Raw genomic sequence first — 22,337 nt, forward strand, 5'->3', positions numbered from 1 at the left:
ATAGTATAATTAGCAATTGCTATAATATATGAAGACAAGACTTCTGAAGCTCACATGATAGATACATATATACGTTAATGGTGGTGGCAGTACATGTAGTATGCAACAATTAGCTGTTGTTGAGTGCTAATTAATTAAAACTGCTTAATTGCTAATGAATTATTACACACACACACACACTCCTAATTAATTACATGATGATGATATAATAATACAACTAAGCAGACAGCACTATTGAAGGTTTGTGCTGCAATTTACATAGACAAACCAACAAATGCCCCATGATATTACTATAGTAGCAGATCACTGATCAAGGTGATTATTAATTATTTGAATATGTGATTAGAGTAGCATAAAAACAAAACAATGAGTTTAAGGTACTCTTACTGTTCTGTGTGTACAGCCTGTTGTCTTCTCTGGTTTTATCATTTTCACGTGGATACTCTGCTCAAGGGTTCAACTCTCTAATCAAGTAGAACTAATTAAGTTATTAGTATAACACAAGTTGATCATATAATCACAATTGAAGGTCCTTGTGACCTTGTATCTGGACAAAAAATAAAGAATAAGGTGAACTCACTGCAAAAAAAAATTATAGTGTTTGTAGTATATTAAGAAACTTATTTAAGATCCATTAAAAATGAGAGTCATTCAAATTGATATAATAGATCAAACAATACAAATTCAAATTCATTTAAAACTGAAAATGGTTCCGTTTTGAGCAAAAAAATGCGTGAACCGAGGTTGAACCGGGACGAACCGGCGAACCGGCCGGGGCGGTTCAAGCGGTTTTGCAGTTTTTTTTTATAAAAAAAAAACAGGGCAAGACGACGTCGTTTTAATTTTTTTAAAAAAAAATCTGAAACAAAACAACGACGTCGTAGAAATAGGAAAGGTTTTTGTTTTTCATCTGTTTTTTCATTTGGTTTGAATTATAAATTTTATTTTATTTTGACTTGTGATATTTTAATGTGTGAAATTATGAAATATTGAGCAATTATTCCTATATTTTTATTTATATATTATTAAAATATATATTTAATTAAAAACGGTTCAACCCCGATTGAATCCGGTCCGACCAATTGAACCTTGAACTGGTGAACTCGCCGGTTCGATGACCGGTCCGGTTCTGACAACCTTGAATATAGGTAAAAATTATTTATTTAAGTGAAAAGAACAGAAAAAATAATTTAGAGGATGATTTTAGGTTAACAATTTACCCAAAAATCATCCCTCTTTTTCGAAGGATGAAAATGAAAAAACTAACTGCTGATGTGAAGGGGGCGCTGCACTCTGCAGGATAAAAAAAACTCTGTTAAATTTTCAACAAGTTAGTTATTTGTAAATAGAGGAGGGATCCGTTGACTCCAGGAGTAAGTCTCCACTGACTTACTCTGCTTAATAACTCGATATCGGTATTATATTTCTTCAATCCAACTGTTGAATTCAAAGATCTTATTGAGTAGATCAACTTCATAAATTTTTATAAAAATTCAAAAAATGTAGTTATGTATTCAGACTATTGAAATTCAACGGTATTTTTAAAAGTTTGTCGTACGTTCAATTGAAGTTATCAGAAAAAGTATCAAATGGTTTTGAATTTTTATAAAAATTTGTGGAGTTGATCTACTCAATCAGATCTTTGAATTCAACGGTTGAATTGAAGAAATATAATGCCGATATCGAGTTATTAAGCGGAGTAAGTCAATAGAGACTTACTCCTTGAGTCAACGGATCCCTCCTCTTGTAAATATATCACAATCATAAATTATAGTCAATATTTATGTATATTTGTTTGATAGGATATCTATCTATATCTTTTTTTGGCCAATAATTTTATTTATATTTTAAATTTTTAAAAATATATTTGATTGATTGAACATTAATCATTTTAATTGTTTTTTATAATAATATTATCCACAAAAAAAAATTATAATAACCATTTTAATTTTATAAAGTTTAATACACTGAATATAAATCTTAGAAAATCCTTATTTGGGTTGAAAACATTTATAAAGTTTAATACACTTGATCTATTCTAGACTGAATAATATATAGTTTAATTTGTAAAATTTCTAAAATTTATATATCCTTAACATGCTCATCCACTATATTTGGGGGTTTTGTGTTCAAAGTCTAACCAACCCAAATAAGGATTTTCTAAGATTCACGTGCCCCTTCAAATGTTTTCAACTTTTTGAACGGTATTTCCATGAATTGCTAAAAGAAAAAGGCCAATTTGACTTGACCAAGATTCTATAATTTGTAAATACATATGCAAAACAATAACAAGTCTTAATATATGTAAATAATTTAGTATATACATGATAAAATTACTCATTCCAACTGCTTAATAATAATAAAAGCAAAATTTAGTACCCCATTTTGCTAAGGGAATCAAATGGAGATGAAATTTAAGGTACTAATAATCTAATCAAAGTTTTAAACAACGGTCCGAAACATAACTGATATAACAATTTTTCGATGTTGTCAAAACCACAACACGACCATAACTGATGCTGCATTTAACCACGATTCTTTACAAAATCAAAGATTGTGAAGCAATTAATCCAACAGTTACTGCGACTGCTATTCAAAACCCTGAATCTAATTAACTTCTTTAACTAATTTGTACAAAATGATCAACCACAAAATTAATCTAAGTTTGAATAACTTTCCCATGATGAGGATGTCTAACCCTAAACACATGTTCCTCACCTGTGCATTTATCAACCTTAACAACCCAATGACTTTTCATCTTCCCCATTGATCTACTTGTTCCATACTTCGGACTATTATCATTCATTCCAAATCTTGTGACCAAAAGTCCTTCTCCAATAGGCAAAAGTTGAGTCTTTGATCCACATGATGACAACCATGACCCTTTACAACTAAATGCATTATACCCTACAACAATTGTACCACCATTTTCAAACCTACCATTTTGAATTGTTTTGAGAATATCTTCATGATTTTTAATGTTACAATCAATAAGCAAAAAATCAGCTGCTTCAAATTGTTCTAACATAAGCACTTCTTGTGCTTCTCCAACCATGAATTGAACTTGATTAGAAGAAACTCCTAAAGCTTTTTTGGATGCAATTAAATCTTTATGATTAGGGACAATACAAATTACTTGTCCACTAGTTTGATTAGCAGCAGCCATTAAAGCTAGTGTTGTACAATCTGCTTTTGTAGCACATGCTACAATCATCATTTGTGCATTGTTTCCTGCAGCTAGTGCTGATATAAATTCAGCTACATTTGGTTCTTTAGCTTTATGACCCTAAAGAAGAAAAAAAAACACAAAAATTAGATAATAAAAAAAAATAAAACTTTATATTATGTGAAATTAAATTCTAAACATATAAAGCCACTAAGTATGGTCTAGTGATTTCTAAATTTGAGTAGTATGTTAGAGATTCTGTGTTTGATTCTTGACTTCATTGTAAACTGGAAAAAAAGAATAATTTTAAAGAGAGACTAATATGAGAAAAATATGACTTACCATTTTCAAAGTGCTAAGATAGGCCTTTGTGGCATTTTCTGCAGACCAACAAGCCATAGTTCTTGTAAGGTTTTGTTTTTGGGTTGCAGAGGATTTTCAGAGTTGATACAGATGATGAATGCTTTGGCTTTGGTTCTTGTGCTTATATATATATAGAAGGGTGGACTTGTGGTGGGTCATGTGTCATGTTCCAACTAGCTTAGAGTATAGATAAATATATGATGATGATGATGATGCAAAATGATATGTATTATATAAAAATTGATTTAATTTAATAAAGCTTCTTTGGTTGCATTGCATGTGTATGTATGTACCCAACTTAGGTAGGTATATTGTCATATTGAAAATATTAATTTTAAAGGAAAAAAGTTGAATAAATAATAGCACAAGTTATTCTCTTTTTTGTTAATTAAGATCTGAGATTTGGAAATGGAAATGACAATGCACACATGAGTATGACACGTATGTTGGATTCTTTTGTACATGCCACATAGAAAAAATTAAAGTAGGTATATATTTATACAAGTATTATACTATGTATATACTTGTACTAATTGATTTCATCAATCTCTCTGTTGACTCAAAATATAACTTAGGTGAGCTTCCTGGATTGATATTGGTACAGCACATCAAGTTTGGTTTATACTTTAAAATGAAATACATTATGATCTTAACTGTTGATCAGAACAGGTAGAAGGCCAGCTGGAAGTCCGTTGAGCAGGTGGTAGGCAGCAAGTCCGAGCAGATGATCCACGGAGGGGGGGGTTGTACCTGCAGGTGCTCCGATGCCTAAGTCAGTAAGGGTAGAGAGCAAAAGAGATACTAGAGAGAAGTTAGAGAGAGAGAGTAATTGTGATAATGAATAGTGTTCTACCTTGCTCTCCCAAGAGGGAGAGTATTTATAGCCCCCAGCTCTGGGCCAAAGGTCCTCTTAGTGGGCTGGACTAGCCAAGGCCCATTAAGAGGGACTGCCAAGATATCACCCTTAGATAGTGGGTAGAGTAGTAATTTTACCCTATCTTGGTGGAGAGGTTGTGCCATGCTGACATGGAGGTGGTTGGGCAAGCCATGTGGACTTTGTGAGGGTCTAGGTGGACTAGCATTAGTCTAGTCCAGAACAGGAGCCCCCCAAGTCGTTGCTCCTAGGCATAGGAGTGATGACTTTAGATGTGTGCCCAAGTACAGAAAGAAATCTCCTTGCAACCTCTCTTGAACAAAAGTGGACGAGGAAGTTGCTCGTCAAAGACTTGCTTGTAGCAAGTATCTGCAGTGTTTTGCTCGAATCGATTTTTCGAGGGTGTTTAATATCCTGCTCGTAATTATGGTTACGAGGAAGTATGTGTTGCTCGTATCTCCTGCGAGGAGATATTGCACAAGATGGAACAGTTGCTTGTTGCTATAGCGAAGAGATAACAACGAGAAGTTTTGTTGCTCGCAATGATGACGAGGAGACGATTTTTCAAGAAAGAATTGTTTGCTCGTTGCTATGACGAGGAAGTTAGCAACGAGGAGGTTTTCTGCGAAGTGCAGCTTTTTGCTTGAAGACTTGCTCGAGTGAAATTCAAGCATCCTCTTTCATTGGGGACGTGAAAGGGTGCATTTACTGCTTTGATTTTTACGAGGGAGTGTAAGGACCATTGGATCAAAGCGTCTCTTCACTTTCCTGGCTTGATCTATATAATAGAGGAGAGTGAACTTCATTTTTACTTTTCACTCTCTCTCTTCACTTGTGGATTTCTCTGAAGTTTAAACATCCTAGTCAAATCGCTCTTCAGATTTCCCTCATATTCAAGGTAATTCTTCCAAATTTTGCTGCTTAGATCTATCTTTTGTCATTTCTGCCCAGTTTTGGGCGTTTTTTACATGAAGAATGTATGAATTTATGAACATTAGGATGAACGTGCCGGGCACCATATGGATTTAGTGCCGGGGAGCTTTCCTCCCTTTTGAAACTTTAGATTTGACGACTAGTGACGGGGAGCCTATCTCCCCGTTTCAAACTTTGGATAGTTTATTAAGAGCCGGGGAGTCTGTCTCCCCGTTTGAAACTTTGGATAGTTTATTTAGGTGACGGGGAGCCTATCTCCCCGTTTGAAACTTTAGATAGTTTGACTTCGTGACGGGGAGCCTATCTCCCCCCTTTTTAACTTAGAAAATTTTGCATGAAATTTGCTGTCAAAATTTCATGCCGGGGAGCTTACCTCCCCGTTTTTAACTTAGAAATTTTTACATGAAATTTGTTGTCAAAATTTCATGTCGGGGAGCTTACCTCCCCGTCTTTATCTTAGAGAAAACTTCACGAAATTTGTTGTTTAAATTTCATGCCGGGGAGCTTATCTCCCCGTCTTTATTTGCCTTATCCTCCTCGGAAACGATTTTGATTGCCATTTGAAAAGGGCTTTGGTCGGGGACAGCGTCCTCGTCCTATCCTGCGCCCTTTCACTTGAATTGCGGTGAAAGGGTGGATTTGATCATCGAATTCACTTTGTTTTTGCTGCATTTCAGGTTGTAAAATGTCAGAGTCCGAGGAGGTTGTGGAAAGCCAGGGTGCGGAGAAGTATACATTGGTCGACTGCATAACCGATCCTGCGCTGGATTGGGTTGCTCCAGAACCCCGGGGAATAGCCTCGGCGCTTAGTTCCCAGGATCCAAGATTATATATGACCGTCGAGCAGCAGAGAGCAGACGGGCTTCAAAATTGGTCGACCCGTATACCCGGGGAGGGTGAACGGGTGTGCTCGTCTTTTGACGGGCATGGGTTTGCTATGTACGAATTTGTATTTAAGGAGATGGGGCTCAGGCTGCCGTTCAGCCCCTTTGCGGCCAGCGTGCTTAAAGCCTTGCAGGTGGCTCCGTCGCAGCTGCATCCAAATTCGTGGTCTTTTATTATGGGGTTCGAGCACCTCTGCACGTATAAAGGTGTTCTTCCCACTCTTCCCCTTTTCTTTAGAATTTTCAAGATTCAACGTAAGCCGGCGAGGGAGGTTGGGCGTGCCCCTCGTCAGAATTGGGTTTCCTTAAAGCATCACGAGGATGTCAAATTGTTTAAAATGTTTGTGGATTCTATTAAGGACTTCAAGGAGAGGTATTTCATCATCCGGCCAGAGTCTCCAGCTGCCCGGGAGAGTTTGTTGGAACTGGAAGAAGACAGGGACGAGCAGGGTGTTGCTCGTAAAGATGACAACGGGCAAGTTATCTTCCGAGCAGTTCCTAAGTTCCCCCTTAGTTGGTCGTATGATCACTTCCGGAAGGAACCTAAGGAGTATACTACCGGGGACGCAGACTTGTCTCCCGAGGAGATGGCTGCCTTTGAAAATTTGAAGGCCTTTGTGGCCGGTTTTACTCCGGGCATCTGGACGACTCGTAAGGGAGTCACACTAAGGGACGAGCATGGGAAGGCGAAGGTCTCTCCCCGCTTTATAAATACTAGGAACCTCCTCAAGTGTAGGAATGCCGGGGAGGTTAGGCTGTGCTTGGGTATTGCTTCTTTTCTATTTTTAACTTAGAAAAATTTCTGCTATTGTTGTGTGTATTCCTCGTGCTTTACTAACGTGTTCGTCATTTATTTGCAGACGAAATGGAAACCATTGCCGAGCGCATGCTGAAGGCCAAGCAGGATGAGAAGGCGAGCAGGTCTGGCCGAGGAAAAAAGAAGATTGTTGCCAGAGCTTCCCAGGAAGTGAGGCCGGGGACCCCTTCCGTGCAGGTGATTGGGACCTCGGGTGTTGGTTCGGGCACCCCTACCTCAGCTCCCCGGCCTCCTCCAGCGAAGAGGACAAGAGAAGAAGATTCCCCGGTTGAAGATGCGGGCATGGGAGGATGCAGAAATTTTCCAGTTCCTCGGTGCTTTACCGTGGATAGATTTTTTGAGAAGTATCCTCCGGAGGTCTTTGAAACTGAACGGGCTGCTATTCTTGATCAGGAACCAGAGGTTCGCCGGCAGCAGCATGCTCGTGACATGGCTGCTATGGTGCGAATGGTCTCGAGCAGCCTTGTCCTTGGTGACGAGCGGGAAACGTTAGTCAAGCAGCGGGACACTGCCCGGACCAAGCACGAGCGGGCCAAAGGTCGGATCAACCAGCTCGAACTTGTTGTGGATGACCTCAGGGAGAAGCAAAAACATTGGGGTGACCAGCTGGACGAGCACCGTAAAAGGGGAGAGGATTTGGATGCTGCTCGGGCTGAAATTGAAAGGCTTAATGCTGTCATGGCTCCGGGCGAGAACGAGCATAAGGCTGCCGAGGGGTTGACCACCCGAGCAGACTTGGTCAAGGTGATTGCTCAGCTGTCCCATGACTTTGTAGAGGGTACTGAGTACGCCTTCGAGAATGCCGTGCAGCAAATCAAGTGTCTCAATCCTGATGTGGAGCTGGTGACCCGAGGAATGCATGTGAACGGGCAGGTCCAGGATGGCCAGATTGTTATTCCGGCTGGACTGGCCGACTCTGATGAAGAGGAGGAAGACGCTGAAGGGGTGCTCGAGGAGGGTCACGAAGACGAGCAGGAGGATAGATGCGAGGAGTAGATGTTCCCATTTTATTGTAATTTATTTTTGTCTCTTTGAATTTTTTGGGGCCTTTGAGCCATGATTTGTAATATTGGAACAAGTGGGCTTTTGTCCCCGTCTTTTTATTTTTATGACAATTTCGGGCAGGTGCCCGTTTTTTATATATGCTTGTATAAAACTGCTCGTCTATACCTGCTCGCATGTATGTTTCCTTATTTTTGCTCGCGTGTATGTTTCCTCCTTTTTTAACTTAGAAAATTTTATGAAATTTTGTTATCAATCTTGAGCCGGGGAGGTTCTCCTCCCCGTTTCTAACTTGGATAAAATTTCGCCTGAGATTTGAGCCGGGGAGTTTTATTCCCCATTTTTAACTTAGCGAAATTTTATGCTAATTTGTTTGCCAACGTTGGGCCGGGGAGGTTTTCTTCCCCGTTATTGGCATGACTGAAATTTCGTTGTTCGAACTGGAACCGGAGAGTATCCCCTCCCTGTTTTGATCGTTCGAGCACGTCATGTGTTCGTTTGAGCCGGTTGATGTGTTCGTACGAGCACGTCGGTGTGTTCGTTTGAGCCGGTTGATGTGTTCGTACGAGCACGTCGGTGTGCTCGTCCGAGCAAGTTAGTGTGTTCGTCCGGGCACGTTAGTGTCCCCGTCCGAGCAAGTTGGTGTGCTAAGTTTTGCCTGTTTATTTTTATGCCAATTTTGTATACTTGTCATATTTTTGCATGTATGAATGCTGCGCTCGTTGTTATTTTGCCGGGGAGGTTTCCCCTGCTTGATACTGAGCATGTTTTATTGAGGGTAGTCTCCTCTGTTTTGACTTAAACAGTTTAGGGAACTGTATAAGCACTTAGAGTTGTTTCTAAGTTACGCGAATACGAGCACGCTAGTGTACCCTTCTTCGCAACCTGAACCTCCCATCGCGAGCTGGGTGCTAGGTCGTGGCACGGGGACGATGGGCTCGTTTCGAGAGTTATCCTCGTCTAGCAGGAGTTCCACTTCCCTTATGGTGAATTAGTTCCCCTGCTATGGTTTTTAGATGAGCACGTGTGCCATGGTGCCCTCCGTTGTTCAAGGTGCTCGATTCGTTGTGTTCTGAAGTGCGAGCAGCCTTTTTTGGTGTGGCAATAACTTAGCTGTAATATTGTTTCAATTTCTGGGCATTCCAAGGTCGAGGAAGTTTCTTTCCTCGAAGGTCCTCGAGATAGTATGCACCATTTTCTGTTTTGTCAATGACGCGGTATGGTCCTTCCCAATTGGGTGCAAGTTTGCCCTCCTGGGAGTCTGCATTGCGTCTTAGGACGAGGCTGCCCACCTCGAATTCTCTTTTGATGACTTTGGTGTCATGACGGGCAGCTATTTTCTGCTTCAGGGTGGCCTCCTTTAAAGAAGCTCCTGTTCGAATTTCTTCGACGAGGTCAAGCTCCTCTCGAAGTGCTTCGTCATTTTGCTCCTCGTCAAGAGGCTGCTCAGTCCGACGAGATGGTTCCCCAATCTCTACGGGGATAACTGCCTCCGTTCCATATACCATTCGGAAGGGGGTCTCTCCAGTTGTGGAGTGTGGGGTTGTTCGATAGGCCCAGAGTACATTGTCAAGCTCTTCGACCCATTTCTTTTTGTTCTGGTCAAGTCTTCTTCGTAACCCTCTCAGGATTACTCTGTTGGCTGCTTCAGCCTGCCCGTTGGTTTGGGGGTGCTCGACCGATGTGAAGTGCTGCTTGGTGCCCAGGGCAACAAGGAATGCTTGAAAATCTTTGTCTGTAAACTGTGTTCCGTTGTCTGTGACTACCACCTGTGGTATTCCGAATCTAGCTAGCACATTTCTTTTGAAGAAGCGCAGGACTCTGAGTGATGTGATGTCGGAGAGGGGTTCGGCTTCCACCCACTTTGTGAAGTAGTCCACTGCTACTATTAGGTAGCGATTTTGATAAAGTCCTTTGGTAAAAGGACCAAGTAAGTCCATGCCCCACCAGGCGAAGGGCCAGGGGGAAGACAAAGATTTTAGTTCTCGAGGGGGAGCTAAGTGCATATCCCCATGCCTTTGGCATTTGTCACATTTTTTGACGTGGTCTTTGGCGTCCTGTTGCATAGTAGGCCAATAGTACCCTGCTCGTAGAGCTTTCCTGGCAAGTGACCTTCCTCCCAAGTGTTGGGCGTTAATACCCTCATGGACTTCGCGCAGGATGTAATCTGCTGTGTCCTCGTCCACACATTTTAGGAGAGGAATGGAAAATCCTCTCCTGTATAGTTTTCCATCAAGGATGACATAAGAGCAGGCTCTTCGTCTGACTATAGTTGCTTGTTTCTGGTCGTCAGGGAGAGTTCCGTGCTCGAGGAAGTTGTATACTGGAGTCATCCAGCAGTCTTTGTCGCCAATGACGTTTATGTCCACAACCCTGCTTGGTTTTTCTATGCTTGGACGAGGGAGTATCTCTTGGATGACAGATTTGTTTCCGCCCTTCCTTTTTGTGCTTGCCAGCTTGGACAGGATATCTGCCCTTTTGTTATGCTCGCGGGGAACATGTAATATTTCAACAGAGTTGAACTTGGTGATTTTTTCTTTTACTAGCACCAGGTATTCAGAGAGGTTATCATTCTTGGTCTGATACTCTCCTAGCACCTGTGAGGCGACCAGTTGCGAATCTGTGTAGATTTTTATCTCCTTGGCTTGCAAGTCCTCGGCCAAACGTAGTCCGGCGAGGAATGCTTCATACTCTGCTTGGTTGTTTGAAGTTGGGAAGGATAGTGCTAGGGAGACCTCGATTAGTAAGCCATTCTCATTTTCAAGAATGATACCTGCACCTGCTCCTGTGGCGCTTGATGCTCCGTCCACAAAGATTGTCCATTTATCTGCCCCGTCCACTGTAGGGGAGGAGCTCGTCATCTCTGCGACGAAGTCAGCTAGGATTTGGGCTTTTAGAGCTTTTCTGCTCTCGTAACGAATGTCGAATTCTGAGAGTTCGAGGGACCATTTGAGCATCCTGCCCGCCATATCTGGTCGGCCAAGCAAGGATTTAATTGGTTGGTCTGTTCGGACCACAATTGTATGAGCCAAGAAGTAATGTCTTAGTCTCCTCGCAGCGTAAACTAGTGCAAGAGCTATTTTTTCAATTTGTTGGTACCTTAGTTCAGGACCTTGCAAGGCTTTGCTTGTAAAGTATACTGGTTTCTGCCCTTCGTTTGTCTCACGAATGAGAGCTGCGCTTACAGCCTCTGAGGCGACGGAAAGGTACAGGTATAATACCTCCTCGTCACTTGGTCGTGAGAGGACAGGTGGCTCTGATAAGGCCTTTTTCAGATGTTGGAGGGCTTGCTCGCACTCATCTGTCCATTCGAAGACCGCTTCTTTCTTTAGTAATTTGAAAAAGGGAAGTGCATGTTGTGCTGATTTGGATACAAATCTGGAAAGCGATGTTAGCATTCCGTTAAGAGTTTGTATGGACTTCTTATCGCTCGGGGTGGGGAGCTCGGCAAAAGCTCTGCACTTGTCAGGGTTGGCTTCAATTCCTCGCTCGGTTAGGTAAAATCCCAGGAATTTACCTGCTCGGACCCCGAAGGTGCACTTCTCTGGGTTGAATCTCATGTTGTGTTTCCTGGCCTGCTCGAACACCTTTCGAAGGTGCACGACATGGTCGAGTTCCTCGGGGGATTTTACGATCATGTCGTCCATGTATACCTCGAGCATGTCTCCTATTTGTCCTCGGAAGACTTTGTTCATCATTCGCTGGTATGTAGCTCCTGCATTTTTGAGACCGAAGGGCATTACTTTGTAGTAATAGTTGCCCGACTCGGTCATGAAAGCTGTTTTTTCTCTATCTGCTACTGCCATTGGAATTTGGTTATAACCTGAATAAGCATCCATAAAAGACAATAATTTAAAGCCAGAAGAATTATCAACAAGTCTATCAATGCAAGGTAAGGGATAAGAGTCTTTAGGGCAAGCCCTGTTAAGATCGGTATAGTCGCAACACATCCTCCACTTTCCATTAGATTTTTTGACGAGTACAACGTTGGACAGCCAGGTTGTATACCTGGCCTCCGAAATAAAATTTGCCTCTAGGAGGTCTTTTACACATTTTTCTGCAGCCTCCGATTTCTCAGGAGACTGCCTACGCCTACGTTGTACAACGGGAAGTGCAGTGGGATCAATAGTCAGCTGGTGACATGCTATGTTGGGGTCCAAGCCGGGCATCTCGGAAGCGTGCCAGGCGAACAGATCAGCATTTTCCTTCAAGCAGGCTTCAAGTTGTTTCCTAGCAAGCTCGGGGAGCCCAGTCCCAATTTTCACTGCCCTGTTCGGGTCTTCTCCGAAGGGCATCAGCTCAAACTCTCCATCCGGCACTGGACGACGGTGCTCTTGGCTCGCCTCGTCGTCCTCCTTCATCTCCTTGCGGAGCTTCTTTTCATCCTTGCTTTCCTGCTTGGAAAAGCGGCTGTCGAGGTCAATAGAGCTGATTTCTGGCAAGGGTAGTGAAGCTGCTGCCTTGGACTTCTTTGGTTCGGGGAGCTGCCCGATGTACTCGTTTCCCTTGGAGGAGTCATTGAAGACTCTCCTTGCTGCTTCAATGTCTCCATGTAAGGTTGCAACTTGGCCTTTATGCGTGTAGTACTTCATTTTGAGATGGGCGGTTGATGGGACAGCCATTAAGTCAGCAATGGCTGTCCGGCCCAGGATGCATTGGTAGAGAGACGGGCAGTCCACTACCAGGAATTTCACCTTGATTGTTTTTGCAGTTTCTTCGGAGCCAACGGTGACTAGCAAGTCTACGTAGCCCCATGGTTTGGTTGTTGCCCCATTGAATCCAGAAAGATCGGATCCAAAATAGGGAGTGAGGTAGGTTTCATCCAATTGCAGAGTTTTAAAAAGTTGGGAATACATGATATCACAGGAGCTTCCTTGGTCGACCAGTACCCTGCGGACGTCCATATTTGCCATGTCCACTCTGATGAGCAGGGGTATCTGGGAGTTTGCGGTTCCACCGGGCAGCTCTTCCATATAGAAGGCTAAGGGCTTTGATTGCCCTTTCGGTTTATCCAAAGTTGCACTCAGGTTGGAGGAGCCATCTATCAATTCTTCAAATTTTCTCTTGATGGATCCCACAGTCTGTTTGTCAAAACCTCCAACAGAGATAACCATGGCTTGGGCAAGTGCGTCCCATTTGTTCAGTGTGGGAGCAACATAGGTGTCGTCCAAGTAGTCAGGGACAAAGAAGTCTTCAGCTCTGGAGATGGCAAGGGCAACTGGCTTGTGCCCGGATCGTTCTGGTGCAGCTTCTTCAGTGTTGCTGGTCTCAGCAGCTTCTGGCCGGGGAGCATTGCTCCTCTTCACGTATTGTTTCATTTGCCCATTTCTAATCAGAATTTCAATGGCGTCTTTAAGTTGTATGCAATCGTCAGTCAGATGGCCGTAACCTTTGTGATACTTGCAGTACCTGCTCTTGTCTTGGCCAGGCTTTGTGGGTTGTTGTCTTGGAAATTTGATTCCTGCTTTAGTGAACTCAGCTGAGTTGCACTCTTTCCAAATTTCTTCCTGGGATTTGCTAAGGGGAGTATAGTTGCTGAACGTGCTAGGAGGTCCACGGGGTTCCCTAGGCCTTTCGCCTCTTCGTCTTCCTCCTCCTCGGCTGAACTGTTCAGCATTTGAACGAGGAGCAGGTTGACTGTTTCCTGCTCGCCCATAACGGGCAGCATCTGCAGCTTGTTGCTCTTCATATTGGATATAGGGTTGAGATTTGAGGAGGAGGTCGCCAAAGGTGCGCGGTTTTTCGATTCCAACGGCTTTAGCAAAGTCGGAGTTTGGCCTAAGGCCCCTCTGGAGCAAGTATTTCTTCATATCATCGGTTGTTTCTACCTGGACGGCTTCTTTGTTGAACCTCTCTATGAAGCTGCGGAGAGATTCGTTATCAGCTTGGAAAATGGCGTCCAGGACTGCTTCGGTCTTTGGTTGCTTGCGGGAAGCAGTGAAGTGCCTGCGGAATTGGTCGGACAGATCCATCCATGAGGTTATGGAGCGAGGAGCTAGGCTGTGGTACCAAGCCATAGCTCCCTTTCTCAGAGTAGTTGGAAATATTCTGCATCTAATTGCTCCACTGACCCTCAAGAAGTTCAGGGTAGCATTAACTGATGCGATGTGTTCGTCTGGGTCAGAAAGTCCATCATAAGCTGGGAGAGGAGGTGGTCGCTCACATCCCTTTGGAACGGGTGCTTGAAGTATGTCGTGAGATAAAGGGCAGCGGGGATCATCCTCGTCACTCTCATGTGAGTTTAGGGGAGGTGAGCCCTCACGATCAGGAGTTGGGCTCCTGGAGAATTGGTCAGTGTGATGGCTGCGGCTTGCTGGCTGCCCTTGTTTGGTCATTAAGCTGAGTCCCTGGGGGGAATGACGACGAGGAGGTGTTCGGTCCACAATTTTTCCTTTCTTCACATTCGGAGAAGATATACCCTCGCGGGGAGGGGAGACATGGTCTCTTTTTCTGCCAGGTTGCTCGATCCTCTCAAGGGCAGGTCGTCGTTGTCTGACAGTTTCCTGACGAGGAGGGGATGGAGAAGTAGGAGCTCTCCTCGGGGGAGAGTTATTCCTTGAGAATCGCTGGTTCCTTTCCAAGCGATCAAGTCTCATATTCTGCTCGTCCATTCGGCGATTCTGGCCCTGGAGAGCTTCGGTGGTTTGCTTTAGGGCAGCTATGAGTGCTGCTAGTTCAGCATTGGTAACTGAAGCAGTGGACAAGTCGGTTTCTGCTGATCTGCCCTGCTCGGACTGAGGGCGCTTCCCTGCCTGCTTCTCAGTCAAGACGACCAGGTCGCCATCCTCAGAAGTCCAGGAAGTTTCCTGCCCGTCTCTAGGGTCAGACTCGGGGAGGGCCTGGAGGTCAGTGATGAGAACAGGAGGCAGACGGGGAGAAGAAGGAGGAGCAGCGTCCTCAACGTCATTGTTGAAATGAGATGCACTGGCCATGATGAAAAAGTGATTGATTGGTTTTGTTCTTTGGTTTACTTGCTCGAAACAAAGAAGGGGAGAACTCAGATCCCCACAGTCGGCGCCACTGATCTTAACTGTTGATCAGAACAGGTAGAAGGCCAGCTGGAAGTCCGTTGAGCAGGTGGTAGGCAGCAAGTCCGAGCAGATGATCCACGGAGGGGGGGGTTGTACCTGCAGGTGCTCCGATGCCTAAGTCAGTAAGGGTAGAGAGCAAAAGAGATACTAGAGAGAAGTTAGAGAGAGAGAGTAATTGTGATAATGAATAGTGTTCTACCTTGCTCTCCCAAGAGGGAGAGTATTTATAGCCCCCAGCTCTGGGCCAAAGGTCCTCTTAGTGGGCTGGACTAGCCAAGGCCCATTAAGAGGGACTGCCAAGATATCACCCTTAGATAGTGGGTAGAGTAGTAATTTTACCCTATCTTGGTGGAGAGGTTGTGCCATGCTGACATGGAGGTGGTTGGGCAAGCCATGTGGACTTTGTGAGGGTCTAGGTGGACTAGCATTAGTCTAGTCCAGAACACATTATATGATCCTTTAGGAGTTTAATCTAAATTCCAATTTACGTAGGAAATACTAAAAGAAATTCATATTTTAGAACATTACTTTCAAAAAAAAAAAAGAGTCCAAAATAGTGCAATTTTATAATTAAACATTTAAAATACACATTTTTCATGCACTTCCAAATGTCGTATGTGCGTAAAAAATGTGTATTTTTTTTTTAAGAGGGTTTTTAGGAAACGGATATTGGTTGCGCTTGTGCCTTCGCACCTATCTGGTTGGCAAATGAGCTATAAGGTGGTTGACAATATCCATCGAGGAAAATGAACTCGTGAGTTTGATGATGGGATCATATAACTACCAACTTTTTTGAATCAATTAACTTGGTGTTCAAAAGACAATTAGAATCTCTCAATCACTATTTTGGTCCAATCAATGTACTATAGGAGGGAGGTAGCGGCACCTGTTTATAAAGATTGGATGACAACTAGAAACAATGTTATCATCTAGTTGGGAATGTGCATAAATATGCATGAAGAATATTGACGCAGAAATGACTATGTTAGCAGTCCCACGAGTATTTGATAGTGCTCACCGTGATATTTAAGTCATAAGACTCTTCCATTTATTGGACTAGTTTTTTGGTTTGAGGTCTCCTCATGTGCTTAAGTTCCAATGAACTTTTCATATTCAATGCAACTAATGTTTGAATGACTCAAAATCACTTGAAAATACATATGAATGTATAAGGGATTGAGATACCCTATCGTAGAAAAGTACATAGATATCATTAATCAGAATTTGTTCAATACACTCAACACCAGAGTTACTATAATAATTAGAAAATAGACTCTTACAATAGGAGATTATAACACCAAATTCAGTAACATCTTGTGTATGCGCATGGAACATGTCAACGACTTTCTTCGAATCGAGCTCAAAATCAATCGGTCCCAAATTCAATTCATGAACCCAATTAGCAAGAGCCGAAAGTAGACCAAGCTTCACCAATGTGAACCGCACATACCGAAGTAAATTGGTCGTACCTAAGCCAACACAAAAACATCGAACTCATCTCTAATACTGAATAAGTTATTTTGTATAAACTCAAATAATTCAAATTGGCCCTAAATTGTGAAGAATAAAGGCTACACGGTCTGCCACAATCATGAAATGCAGTGAATTGAAAAAATTTATCTAAATACTACCTGAAAAGTTTGTTAGTAATAGTTAAGAATTTTTGTAGAGAAATTAATTAATTTTTTTTTGGTATAAGAGAAATTAATCTTTATTAATGCCTAATGTAAAAAATTAAAAGTGATATCTTATGTTAAGCGGTAAAGAGAAAAAATCTAGAGGTACTTGGTTCGAAACTTGACTTTAGAAAAAAATTAGGGAAAAAATCTTATAATTTGAAAAAGAAGAAGTATCATTTTGTAGCCGCAAGATTAATTCAACAGCTGACAATTTCTCTTACGTTTATTTTAGATTTTAATTTGGTCTTTTACGTTTAAAAAACATTAATTTGGTCTCTTATGTTTATTTTAAGTTTCAAGTTAGTTATTTCCGTTAGTTTTGTCACTAACACCATTTGAATAGTACACGTGTCAGTGCGTCCAAGTGCATACGTGTCTATCCACATATGCAAATTGGCTGTCACATGTGACAAAATTGACGGAAATGACTAACTTGAAACTTAAAATAAACGTAAGGGACCATATTAATACTTTTTAAACATAAGAGATCAAATTAAAACCTAAAATAATCGTAAAGGACCAAATATAGTTAAGCCAATAATTTAATAGTCATTTTACAACTAGAATAGAAATATATGAATCATTTTCTATTGTATATAGAATGAAATTCAACTCGATACTAAACCTAAAAAAATAGACTAGGTTTTAAAAAAATAGGCTAGGTTTAAAGTAGAAATAGAAATGGGGAAAATGGGATTCTAGAGAAAAAATAAGCTCTATATAAAAATTACAAGACCAAAGGTTGATTACTAAACTGGTACCTTAATTATAGACACACTGGAAAAACCAAAAAAAAGTTTTTGGCCGCATAGCTAAGTCCTTGTTAGTCAGAGCTTAAACTTTTTTTTATGTCATAAATAACTTGGTAGAAAAACTATATAAACCTATCGTTTTATAAAGGCTCATCCAAACTATGGTCTATAGACTCTACTCTTTCATCTACAAGTACACTCTTTTTATGGCTGACACTCCATTTTATAGATAATCAAAATTGCTTAGAGTCTAACAAGTAGAAATCAAACATAAAGCTTAAAGCTTAGAGTGCACACAAGTTTTTTATTCTTTTTATTTTATATTAGTCGCCTGATTCTCTGATAAAGAAAGTTCCGGTAATTCAGAATTTAGCCGTGAGATAAGTAAAATCTGGCCAAATACTGTTTCCATTAGAAATCAAATTCGAATTGAACATGATAAGATAACTAAATATAGAAATTTAATATTTAATGTTATAACATATTTATAATGTTTAAGAAGTTGAATACACAATTTTTAAAATATTTTCATATTTATCTCCTTAACATGTACCCTTAGGGCACAAGTTAACTTTTTCCTTATTTTTTTCATCTCTCTATAGTTATCTTCTACGAGCATCCTCACCCTACACAACTTTATCTAACACAATTACCAACTTTCTTTTAGCAAAATCTACATAGTACAAATTATGTAGTAGTTCATGTACCGGTCGAGAATGAATTCTCTTCATTAGTTTTTTCTCATGTTTCTCAATTTGTTTAATCACCACATTTCAATTCACCTTTTTCTCCTTTTTCTTTTCTCTCACTATCAAATCAATGGCTCAAAAAAAAATTTACCCTAAATTAACATGAGATAATCCATTCTCATATTAATCCATCCAACCGCAAGTAATTGAATAACTGAGATGTATCTTATTTATGGTTTATATTATAGATCAGATATATTAATTATTCAATAATTTTATTTTTTTTTGACAATAATTATTCAATAAATTTAAAAATTAACTTTTGCTTATAATTAGGGAACAGTAAGTAATCAATAAGGCACCCTAGAGACATGCCAACACCAAACAGTAGTATTAATGTAGAAGATAGAATATTTAACTGGCTATGGTAATTAATTAATTTAAGAAATGTTGTTTGATTCTTTATGCACTAAGAAAAACAAACAAAGATCTAGATCAAAGAACAGCTGTGTTGTTCCCCCTACCAAGAACATTGCAAACAATGATGAAACCCCACGAGTTAGTTTTTGTCCACTTGTCCTCTACCATCTTTGCAGCGTAAGATGCTCACTGTTTGTCTCATGTTCAATATCTGCAGGGAATGATGATGATGAATTTAATTGGTGGACCTTATGTTATTGTTAAGTGTTTAATTATAATTTTTCTATGTACAAAATCTAAACTCATTTCCACGTTAGTTCCAAATTGGATTCGAAGAAAGATTAAGGATGATAATCAACTTTCTTAAAAAACTAACAAATTAACAATTAACATATTAATATTGAGCTTGTTCGAAAAAAAAAGTTTCTTGTTAAAAAAAAATATTAATATTGATCTTTTAAAAAAATGCATTCCTAGTTGCCTTGTTTTAATTGAAATAGAATTTTTAGTCTTCTAATTTTCATAGTGTTAGGATTTTACTCAACAATATAGTTTGAAGCTTTGTTTTTATTACACATTATTTTCATTAATGGTGTTAAAAAATCCTTTGTTACAAACAGGGACGGATCCAGAAACTAACCAAACGGGGGGCTGACCATTTTTTTTAATAAATATTACATAAAATTTAATTGTAATTTATATAAATAGGGATCAAATTATACCAATATAAAACTATTTTACATTGATTTATTTATCAGAATTAATTTACACTATGATTATACATAGAAATTATAGTCTATTAATAATAATCATGTATAAAATAATAACTTTAAATATATAGTATATACAACATTAGGGGTGGGAGGGAGGGGCCAAAGCCCACCCTTGCCAGCCCTTGAATCCGTCCCTGGTTACAAATTTATTTTTTTTCGGTTTTATTGATCAAAATGTAAACCTGTTTTTTTATTTATTTTAAGTCTACTATTTATGGTTTTTTTTAAACATATTATTTATGGTTTAAATCAGCAACATCACAACATAAAAAATATAATTATACATCAACATACAAAAAATAAGTTTCAAATTGTGTTGTGGAAAAAAATCCAAAAATCATGGAAACTAAAATAGAGGGATTAAAATCATGTTTTAGTTAAAAAGAAGAAATTAAAAATACATTTAAGACTAGCACATGCAAATTGTATTCAATATAAGAATGTGGTCCTTGTGAAGGTGACAAAAATTGAAAATGAAGGTGAATTCAACATTCATCTACTAAATAATGTATATACAAGTTATGGGTGAATAGAAATTGTGGATTCAAATGTTTTTGGGGTGTATCCATGAAGGGACCGTGTTTGTATGGGTGAGTATAACTCATTTATAACTTAAGTATGGTACCATTGTCGTGTACTTATGGGATGCATGTATCTCTAGTATCCTTCATTTTGAGACATTATGGGCACCAAGAAAAGAATAAAAACTTATACATCGACACATTTGGATATTGTTTTGCTGAGAGAGACATTTGGATTTTTTTTATTTTTACCTAATTCAGGTATTTTCTGCGTGCAACTGTAGAGATTAATTTCTCGAGTCTTATGAGACTTAATGGACGGCAAAAGAGTTTTAGGGTTTCTGCATGCTGAAGTCAGAAATCGAACTCATAACATTGATTAAGTTAGAAGAAATTCACGTCATTTCATTTAAGATAGAAAAAAATTATGGTTTTATAGTTGTTGATATTTTTCAGTGAGAAATTGATTGTCTTATGCATTTCTTTTGACTTTTGACAGTAAAATGTTTTTCTTTTAGTTTTTTTTATAATAGATTAGACGTAACGTGTTTACTAATTAAGCCATAAAATGAAGAGTAGCATATAGTATGAGGTTTTTAGCTAATTTATACCGTGTTTTTAGGATTGGAATTATATTTAAGAATTTAATAGTCTATGTATGGACTGACAATATAATTTTTTAAAATTTTATATACATAAGAAATATTATAATGTGATACAACTAAGAATCATGTATAAGGGATCAGGATGTATGCATTCTTAACAAAGTACAACTTAGTTCGGAGATGTGCTCTTTCTTTTGATTTTTTTGTTGATAGACAAAATGATAAGGCATTGAAATAAGATTGCGCAATATTATTTAATAGTAATGTTACATTGGTCACCGAAAAAATTCGAACTCGGCACATTGTGTTAGAATATTTTCTAATATTTTGTGGGCTGCAATCAATTGTGGACTTTGGTTTTAATAAAAACGAGTTGATGTTGTTGTGATCCATTTGATGATGTTAGACCCGATAATTGTGAGATCAAGAATAATGGCCTTTGGATACTGTGTAGGTCCAACCTCTAGTGTACATGATGGGTAGTATGGTTCGAGTTGTTATCTTATAAATAGATAGGCTAGGTCCTCTTCGCTGTCATGTTATCACGTGAACAATAAGCCGTCACTCTGGCTATATGCTCGTTTGTGGTTTGCCCCATTGATAACTTCAAATCCTGGAGCATGTGATCAGGCAGAGGAAGACCAAGTCTAACATATCAGTTGTTCCGAGATATCAGCTATTTCCGGTAAACATGATCGTTGACTCTCAAGTAAGTGTGTTCTAATTTCATATAATATATTCATCTCTAAATTTAATTCATACATATTGAAGTTACACAACTAAACTCTTAATACCTAAAGTGTGCATTTATATGATTATTAAACAAGTTGCTAAAATATTTTAAGGTATCTATTAGTTTAGTTGGCAGAGTTCACATTGATTTGGCTTGAAATACATGATTCCCCTAGCAAATCGTTTCTTTGTTGGTTTTTTGTTAGTTTAGGAGGGGTAAGAATGAACTTAAGATGTTTGTTCAAAACCCCCCAACTAAGTGATGCATTTTGAAAACCAGAGCTATTTTTACTCTCGCAAAATAGAGTATTGGTGGGAAATGAAGCTCCCTTTTAAGAACACTTAAAGAGGACAATTTCTTACAATACTAACCCTAAATTTAGTACCTTCTCCATGTATCAGTTTTCTTCTTTGCTATGGGATCAAAGTGAAAAATATTAAGACCAATTATAGTCCATTAGAACCGGAAGAAATCAAAGAAATAATTTGTAACCTGATAGGAGTAAAGATTGAATGTCCTGTGTTTTAACCATGTATGGAAGAAGTTGATGGACTCGCGGTTACTTGTTATATATAGAATTGGAGAATTTCTTTTGGCGTCTCCACTGTTTCTCAAGCTCCCCCTAAAATGATCAAAATTCTCCCTCGTTAATTAGGTAGCGAACTCAGTTCGCTGATTAGGCAGCGAGTGTAATAAAAATTTGATCGTTTTGTCACTCTCACCCCTTTTGTCACCCCCCATGAAAGATTTTGAAAAAAGCATTGTTCGTTGGTTAAAATGTGAACTCACCTCAGTTGTTCGCTTGTTAAGTAACGAACTCGGCCTATATACATGCATGGAGCTTCAGACACAAATAATACACACCATCACCAACTTTTTTCTCTCCACTCCAAACCCTCGCGGGTTAAGTAGCGAGGGGATAAAATTGAAAGTGCAGGAGGCACACAAGAAAGACGGGGGATGCGAAAAGAAATTTCACATAGAATTGGGCAGAAAGAAAAAAACACCATCCACCCCCAATTTGTCCATCTGGGCGGGAAAAAAAAAAAAAGGTTTAATTGGCCCCTTCAAGTTGATAGGGAATATGTTGAAATT

The 22,337-nt window shown here is 39.7% G+C and overlaps 1 protein-coding gene across 2 annotated transcripts; it reads right to left on the reverse strand.

Annotated features, from left to right (window-relative positions):
* Positions 1–2,477: 2,477 nt before the first annotated feature.
* LOC123924621 lies at positions 2,478–3,659 on the reverse strand. Of its 2 annotated transcripts, XR_006814790.1 has the most exons (3): positions 3,509–3,659; positions 2,591–3,286; positions 2,478–2,533 (listed from the first exon to the last, which is right to left on the reverse strand). XR_006814790.1 is itself a non-coding variant. In XM_045977570.1 (2 exons), the coding sequence occupies exons 1-2, from the start codon at positions 3,563–3,565 to the stop codon at positions 2,660–2,662; spliced, it is 684 nt and encodes a 227-aa protein (XP_045833526.1). In that variant the 5' UTR covers positions 3,566–3,659; the 3' UTR covers positions 2,478–2,659. The 2 variants fall into 2 exon arrangements, 1 of the variants encoding a protein (XP_045833526.1); XM_045977570.1 differs by having other exon boundaries at positions 2,478–3,286.
* Positions 3,660–22,337: the final 18,678 nt, after the last annotated feature.

This window comes from Trifolium pratense, linkage group LG1 (assembly GCF_020283565.1).
Source record: "Trifolium pratense cultivar HEN17-A07 linkage group LG1, ARS_RC_1.1, whole genome shotgun sequence".
Taxonomy (NCBI): domain Eukaryota; kingdom Viridiplantae; phylum Streptophyta; class Magnoliopsida; order Fabales; family Fabaceae; genus Trifolium; species Trifolium pratense.